Source organism: Crinia signifera, chromosome 12 (assembly GCF_055691185.1).
Source record: "Crinia signifera chromosome 12, ASM5569118v1, whole genome shotgun sequence".
In the NCBI taxonomy this organism is placed as follows: domain Eukaryota; kingdom Metazoa; phylum Chordata; class Amphibia; order Anura; family Myobatrachidae; genus Crinia; species Crinia signifera.
The window spans coordinates 52,683,662-52,692,018 of NC_139228.1; the positions used below are offsets into that span (position 1 = coordinate 52,683,662).

Genomic DNA, 8,357 nt, shown 5'->3' on the forward strand with positions numbered 1-8,357 from the left:
AACTGGTGTGGGAATTATGTATAAGCAGTGCTACTACTGTCGGTAACTGGTGTGGGGGTTATGTATAAGCAGCGCTACTACTGTCGGTAACTGGTGTGGGAATTATGTATAAGCAGCACTACTACTGTCGGTAACTGGTGTGGGAGTTATGTATAAGCAGTGCTAATACTGTCGGCTACCGGTGTGGGGCTTATGTATAAGCAGTGCTACTACTGTCGGTAACTGGTGTGGGGGTTATGTATAAGCAGCGCTACTACTGTCGGTAACTGGTGTGGGAATTATGTATAAGCAGTGCTACTACTGTCGGTAACTGGTGTGGGAGTTATGTATAAGCAGTGTTACTACTGTCGGTAACTGGTGTGGGAATTATGTATAAGCAGCGCTACTACTGTCGGTAACTGGTGTGGGAATTATGTATAAGCAGTGCTACTACTGTCGGTAACTGGTGTGGGAATTATGTATAAGCAGTGCTACTACTGTCGGTAACTGGTGTGGGGGTTATGTATAAGCAGCGCTACTACTGTCGGTAACTGGTGTGGGAATTATGTATAAGCAGTGCTACTACTGTCGGTAACTGGTGTGGGAGTTATGTATAAGCAGTGCTACTACTGTCGGTAACTGGTGTGGGGGTTATGTATAAGCAGCGCTACTACTGTCGGTAACTGGTGTGGGAGTTATGTATAAGCAGTGCTAATACTGTCGGTAACTGGTGTGGGAGTTATGTATAAGCAGTGCTAATACTGTCGGCTACCGGTGTGGGGCTTATGTATAAGCAGCGCTACTACTGTCGGTAACTGGTGTGGGAATTATGTATAAGCAGTGCTACTACTGTCGGTAACTGGTGTGGGGGTTATGTATAAGCAGCGCTACTACTGTCGGTAACTGGTGTGGGAATTATGTATAAGCAGTGCTACTACTGTCGGTAACTGGTGTGGGAATTATGTATAAGCAGTGCTACTACTGTCGGTAACTGGTGTGGGGGTTATGTATAAGCAGCGCTACTACTGTCGGTAACTGGTGTGGGAATTATGTATAAGCAGTGCTACTACTGTCGGTAACTGGTGTGGGAGTTATGTATAAGCAGTGCTAATACTGTCGGCTACCGGTGTGGGGCTTATGTATAAGCAGCGCTACTACTGTCGGTAACTGGTGTGGGAATTATGTATAAGCAGTGCTACTACTGTCGGTAACTGGTGTGGGAATTATGTATAAGCAGTGCTACTACTGTCGGTAACTGGTGTGGGGGTTATGTATAAGCAGCGCTACTACTGTCGGTAACTGGTGTGGGTGTTATGTATAAGCAGCGCTACTACTGTCGGCTACTGGTGTGGGGGTTATGTATAAGTAGTGCTACTACTGTCGGTAACTGGTGTGGGGGTTATGTATAAGCATCGCTACTACTGTTGGCTAATGGTGTGGGGGTTATGTATAAGCAGTGCTACTACTGTCGTTAACTGGTGTGGGGGTTATGTATAAGCAGCGCTACTACTGTCGGCTACTAGTGTGGGGGTTACGGATAAGCAGCGCTACTACTGTCGGGAACTGGTGTGGGCGTTACATGTATGCAGTGCAAGGATTTTCCCACCTTCCCTGTAAGGTCAGCCCATTATTTAAATTAACAATCACTGAAGTGTCCCAGATGATTTTAGCCTCTATCTTTTTCTTTGATATTGTTTATGAAATCGTTCAGTGTGTATGCTTAATATCTTCCATGATCAGCTCCTGTTAAATTGTTCCCCAATGTCTTTAGTCTTTCATATCTTCTAGTATGGGCCTTAACTCTGTCTCTTGTCCCTTCTTGGCAAAGGTCTAATGTCACTGTAACCTGTGACATCTACATTGAGACTAAAGACACCGGTGGGGTGTTTATTGCTGCCAGAGTGGATCAGGGTGGGTCTCCCACTCACTTGGCCAGAGGGATCTATTTCTGGGTGTTTGCAGATGGCACTTACAGAGTCACCGGGGATCTGCGTAAGTAGTCAGTCTGCAAAATAAGATCTGTAGCGTCAGATGTTTGAGGCCATCACAAAATTATTTCTGTCCGTTTGTGTTATAGTGTCAGCACCAAAATAACATATAAATATTAAAATGTCAGCATTCATTCCCTAGATAGTAATAACCTCACTGAGGCAGGCTTCTGTAGCCTACGTAACCGGCACCTCACTGAGGCAGGCATCTGTAGCCTGCGTAACCGGCACCTCACTGAGGCAGGCATCTGTAGCCTAGGTAACCGGCACCTTACTGAGGCAGGCTTCTGTAGCCTACGTAACCGGCACCTCACTGAGGCAGGCTTCTGTAGCCTACGTAACCGGCACCTCACTGAGGCAGGCTTCTGTAGCCTACGTAACTGGCATCTTTTGCAGGGAGGGAGGAAGCAGGATCTGGTTGTCGGCAGCCCGACCACCCATCTCCCCCCTCCTGTCAGGCCAGCGGCAGCGCGGTCCTCTCATCCTTTACGGGATTTCAGCGGCGGCAGCAGAACACATTTTTAAAATACGCTTGGTCCTGAGTCTGACTCCTGCAGCAGCCAATAGAAGTCCCCAGCGACGCCGCTGCCCCTTCCAATCACTGCAGGGCGGCCTGAGGCTGAGACCTCTGACCTTCCTAGCCTGCCGTGCGTCATCCTGACAGACGCTGGGCACCGAGTCCCCACAGAGCCGCTGCGCCTCCTGACTCTCCCGCTATGTGGATCAGAGAGGGAGACAGCGGCTACTACCCACTATATAATAATGTAATTACAGGACCTGAATCACTTACCAAAATACAATGCATTATGATTAACCAAATTTAAAATTGGATAAATGGAATTAACCTCCCGCCCTAATTTAAATAAACCGCATCAAATCAAACAATCTGATTAAAACTCATAAAAGCAACTCAAGCACGGCACCATAACTATCATACCTAACATTATCCCCTAAATACTATATTCCGTTTCCCATGATAAACACAACCGACTAAATCCTGTCCAAAACGTAGCGCAGGAGACGGAGTATCCATGACAACCGCCACTCTATAGTAGAAGGAGCTTAAAACACAACAGGAGACACTCCTACTAATTAATGAGGTCAGACACACCCCCATGCCCTATATAAGATTGTCCACACTCCAAGACATTATCCTTGACAAAGGCTTTTGTAGCCGAAACGCGTTGGACACAGCAAAACTGCAGCACCCACAAGGCATTGCAGACCTTCACTAGTCTCCTCCAAGTGAGTCGAGCGCGCTGACATCACTAGCGGTGCGCTGAGACACGCTGGGTCCGACAGACCGGCAGCTCGGAGCACACGCTGTCAGCAGGGAATCGCCATCACCCACAGCAGACGCCACACCGATCCCGACACAGACACTCTGGACTCCAAGAGAGCCTTTGGATGGCACAACATATCCACCAGGAACAGGGTAAGAAGCAAGGTGCGGGACGCCGCCACTTTCTTATCTTTCTCCCCTCCAGGACTTCCACATCACGCATGTACTAACAGCATACAAAGCACTTCAGGAGACTCCAGGAGACATAAGTCCACTTAGATTTATGGTTTAAAGGTACCTGTTGGTTTCCTGATCGTCACGAGGCTCCTGATCAGTACAGCCAGACGCTATCCGCAGAGATTATCACAGAACACAAAGGCATCTTATTATCCACACCTAAACTGTACCCCTATTAGGAGACATAGGTCCTATTAGGACGTGTGGTATAAGGGAACCCGTTGGCATTCCAGTCCCTACAAGGGCTCCAAATAGGGACAGTTAGGTGATTCCCCCCCCCCCCAATACCCACTGAACTGAATCATTGACATTGTCACCACCAGCTCCAGTGGAGCACAAGTCTTACATATTGTTTCCTTATTGAATAAATCATGAGTTTTATCATAAACCACTCTCTGACCATCATTTAAATACCCAGATAACCCTGTCAACCACCTCACCCCCTCCCCACCATTTTTCCACCCCCCCCCCCCCCCGTTCCCCTTCCTTCCCTACAACTGGCCTCCCTCCCCCCCCTCAACTGACCAACACTGCAAACAATCACAGAGTGCGCTATCCGTCATCCTGTTAAAACTATTACCAGAGGGGTTCCGGACAACCCCTAGGACAAGCAGCACCACGCACATATATCAAGTAGAGCACAATATAAAAGGGGCAAGTTACCCCTGGGAAAAAGGGGCAAGTTACCCCTGGGCATGTAGGTAAGTGGCCGATAAGTGACATAATATGTACTAAGCGTTACAGCGTGTGGTATTATATGTAATGCTCATGCCAGTGGTTTGTAGAATGTGTATTGGGCATTATGGCATGCGGAATAACATGTAATGGGTGTGTGACGTGTACTACGCATTGCATTGTAAAAAAAAATCCACACCTTCGGCGCGCACTGCCCCTATTCCTAGATTAAAAATAAATAAATTGTCAAGCCCTGGCCTACGGATCACTAGAAGTTGACAACCTCACTGAGGCATCTGTAGCTTACAGTGCTGCTAGAAGACAGCGACCTCACTGAGGCATCTGTAGCTTACAGTGCCGCTAGAAGACAGCGACCTCACTGAGGCTTCGGTAGCTTACAGAGCCGCTAGAAGACAGCGACCTCACTGAGGCATCTGTAGCTTACAGTGCTGCTAGAAGACAGCGACCTCACTGAGGCATCTGTAGCTTACAGTGCCGCTAGAAGACAGCGACCTCACTGAGGCACCTGTAGCTTACAGTGCCGCTAGAAGACAGCGACCTCACTGAGGCAACCGTAGCTTACAGAGCCGCTAGAAGACAGCGACCTCACTGACGCATCCGTAGTTTACAGAGCCGCTAGAAGACAGCGACCTCACTGAGGCATCCGTAGCTTACAGAGCCGCTAGAAGACAGCGACCTCACTGAGGCTTCCGTAGCTTACAGAGCCGCTAGAAGACAGCGACCTCACTGACGCATCCGTAGTTTACAGAGCCGCTAGAAGACAGCGACCTCACTGAGGCATCCATAGCTTACAGAGCGGCTAGAAGACAGCGACCTCACTGAGGCTTCCGTAGCTTACAGAGCCGCTAGAAGACAGCGACCTCACTGACGCATCCGTAGTTTACAGAGCCGCTAGAAGACAGCGACCTCACTGAGGCATCCGTAGCTTACAGAGCCGCTAGAAGACAGCGACCTCACTGAGGCTTCTGTAGCTTACAGAGCCGCTAGAAGACAGCGACCTCACTGAGGCTTCTGTAGCTTAACAGAGCCGCTAGAAGACAGCGACCTCACTAAGGCATTCGTAGCTTAGTACCGCTAGAAGACAGCGACCTCACTGAGGCTTCTGTAGCTTAACAGAGCCGCTAGAAGACAGCGACCTCACTGAGGCATCCGTAGCTTAGTACCGCTAGAAGACAGCGACCTCACTGAGGCACTGCGTCTCTTCTCACTCAGCATATTGCAATGTTACATGTTAATAATTTTGTTCTCCTTTAACAGTGGGGAAGATCGTGCTGCATAAGGGTGAGTCTGGGGTCCGTGCCAGGAGCTGGCACACGCTCACCCTCCATGTTGAGGTAAGATGCGTGCGGAGAGCTTCCCATTGCACACATCCGTTCTTAACACTCTCTTTCTGTGCTCTCCTCCGCCCACATCTCTTTCCTATTGTATGTAAATATTATCCTGATGTAAGGGTCTCATACAAAAAAAAACTGCTCATGCCAGATACAGACAGTAATAGCCGTATCCTGCCATCTTCTGCCCACTGTATATAGATTTCAGGTTGTCAAGGTATTGAAATGTGTACATCAATTCTTCTGAGTGCTGTTAGCAGATCCTTTCTATAAATCGAAGTGTCCCTGTAAATATCAGAGGATCCCCCCCCCCATTACCATACACGTGGTTGCTGTTCTGCATCCTAGTGGTACAGATACTAGGGGCAGTTTGTGGTGTGTACTGTGGTACAGATAATGGGGGCAGTTTGTGGTGTGGTCTGTGTACTGTGATACAGATACTGGAGGCAGTTTATCTTTTGGTCTGTGCACTGTGATACAGATACTGGAGGCAGTTTATCTTTTGGTCTGTGCACTGTGGTAAAGATACTGGAGGCAGTTGATGTTGCAGTCTCTATACTGTGCCCTGTTCTTCCCTGGAAACTCATGTATTATATTAATATCCAAATTTTATCATTCAGGGTTTTACGGCTTATGGACTACTGAATGGAAATCCCTTGTGGAAAGACGTCCTCACCCTTGGGCCTGTACGGGGCTGGGCCGCCATAGGAACCAAGTCTTTTGAATTGGCGCAGTTCGATAACTTTATGATTGAAGCTAAGGTGACCGAGAAATAACTGTGGCCCTGGTGGAGTTCTCCAGTGTTGGGGGTTTGGCTGGAAGCGGACAGGCGTGGACCATCGGATGTATACTGTATGTACTGTCTTGTATAGTACTCTACTTGTGCAAACCCAGGGTGGAGAGAGGACAGCGTGCATGGGGTGCACCCCAAAATGTAGGTTTAATGGGACACTGCAGATTGGATGAGTAGAAGGGACTCTTAATCCCCTCTCGTCTACACAAGGGGTCTCCCTAATATCCAGCTTACATAAAGATGCTCTCCGGAATCGGTCTGTAAGCTCTCTTATTACCTATGCAAATCATTGGGACTGTATGAAACCAGGGCGTTCCTTTTTATGAATCTATTCTGGACCTAATTTATTAATCCCGAGACGTTGATAACGATATGCGGAATAATAACTTGTGCTGGGACTACTGTACTCACATTTACTTGAACTAATAATTGCACTTTTGTTGGTAATGGATTGGGGGGAGAATGCACAAATTTGGGACATTACGGAGACGCAATACTAGTAGTTACTGCTGAGGACTCACTTGGTGCTGAAATAGCATTTTGTTTGTCCATAAATCTCCCAGAATCTGTTATCAAGTTATAGCAATAAATCCCATCTCATCCCAATCCATACTGTACCCTAATTCTTGTCTGGTACGTGGAGGGATTAGGAGTGCTGGCAGCGGCGTTCTGTGCCCAGGTGCATTCAGCTGCTGCGTGGTCTCTACAGGAAGGAGCTTTATTCACCTGCATGACCCAGTATATCCTGTTAGTGTTGGGAGAGGGCAGCGGGATCGAACTGCCGACCCTTGGGCAGTGAATTTACCTGCAGGCTATGTGTCTCCTGAATTATGTTCCCGCGCACTGGTCTATATTGGTGTCTACTTCTTCTCCGGAGCTCACTGTGCCAAATAAATCACTATGGCTGCCTACTGGGGTCTGTGACCCTATACCGGGGCTAAACTTTGTTTATTTCATTTCATTTTTGTATTTTGAAATCAAATCACATTTTGCCTTTTGCAGCTGATTGGTGCAATGATTCTCTTAAATGAAGGTAATATTAAAATGAATTAAATAACTAGCACGCTGTGTGGGTGAGTTATTCTACCTCCAGTATGGGAAGTCTGTGGAATTCTTGACAGTTAAAGACTCTGATCAGCTGAGATGTTCTGAGTCACCTTCATTGCAGCAGTATAGATGGGGAAGGTTCCACCTGTGGAGTAATTGGCTTTTGATAGACACTGAACCAGCATACACATATGAGCCTGCCTTACATTATACACAGTATATTACTAGACAATAGTGTAATGATCTGTCAAACACCAGATTATGTCCTAGGCCAGATCCCCAAATACAGTCCTCCAAAGCACCTTAACAGTTCAGGTCTCAAGGATATCCACGCTTCAGCACAGACAGTTAAATCAAATAGACTGAGGTACTAATACACCTGTGGTCACGCATGGACATACTTGAAACCTGGACTGTTAAGGTGCGTGGAGGTCTACATCGGACTTCTGTCCTATGCGCATTAATAATTTCTGTCTCTAAGAATGGAGAGCAGCTGGATATCACATACTCACAATAAATGGTCTGTGGACATAAAGGGTGTATGTAATCCCCCCCATACACACTAAGCGATATTTGAAATGATATTGCTAATTTTGGCCCTTCTGAACGATATGCTTGGTGTGTACCTTGTGGACCATCGGCTCGGTGATGGTAGAACCTCACAAAGATGTAAACCTTTACTCGCTTTTTGCTTACTCTGTGTTCTACATTTCCAAAGCAACTTCAGAAATCTAAGCGGATCCCTGTAAATAAGGCTTCTGTGTGCGCAGTAAATAGCTTTTTATTTTATGTGAAAGGTGAGATATCTAAAGGACTCCGCTCGGCAGCTTATAATGACATTTTATATGAATAGGATTGTTGTTGGCGGGGGCGGCTTTTAGTGGGCATTAGGAAATGTTTTGTGTGCGCTGAAGATCTGCAAAGTATTTATCATTGCAACGACAATGTATCAGTAAGGAGAATGCATGTACCGCGCACTATAGAGTACATGGCAGTGTCTTTCT

The 8,357-nt window shown here is 47.1% G+C and overlaps 1 protein-coding gene across 2 annotated transcripts in view; it reads left to right on the plus strand.

Moving 5' to 3' along the window:
- Positions 1-7,366, plus strand: part of GALC (galactosylceramidase) — a 29,797-nt gene extending 22,431 nt beyond the window's left edge. For both annotated transcript variants that reach the window (XM_083167306.1, XM_083167305.1), the window contains exons 15-17: positions 1,808-1,971; positions 5,440-5,516; positions 6,134-7,366. In XM_083167306.1, the coding sequence (XP_083023432.1) occupies positions 1,808-1,971; positions 5,440-5,516; positions 6,134-6,289 (397 nt within the window). In that variant the 3' untranslated portion in view covers positions 6,290-7,366. The remainder of the gene's footprint in view (positions 1-1,807; positions 1,972-5,439; positions 5,517-6,133) is intronic.
- Positions 7,367-8,357: the final 991 nt, after the last annotated feature.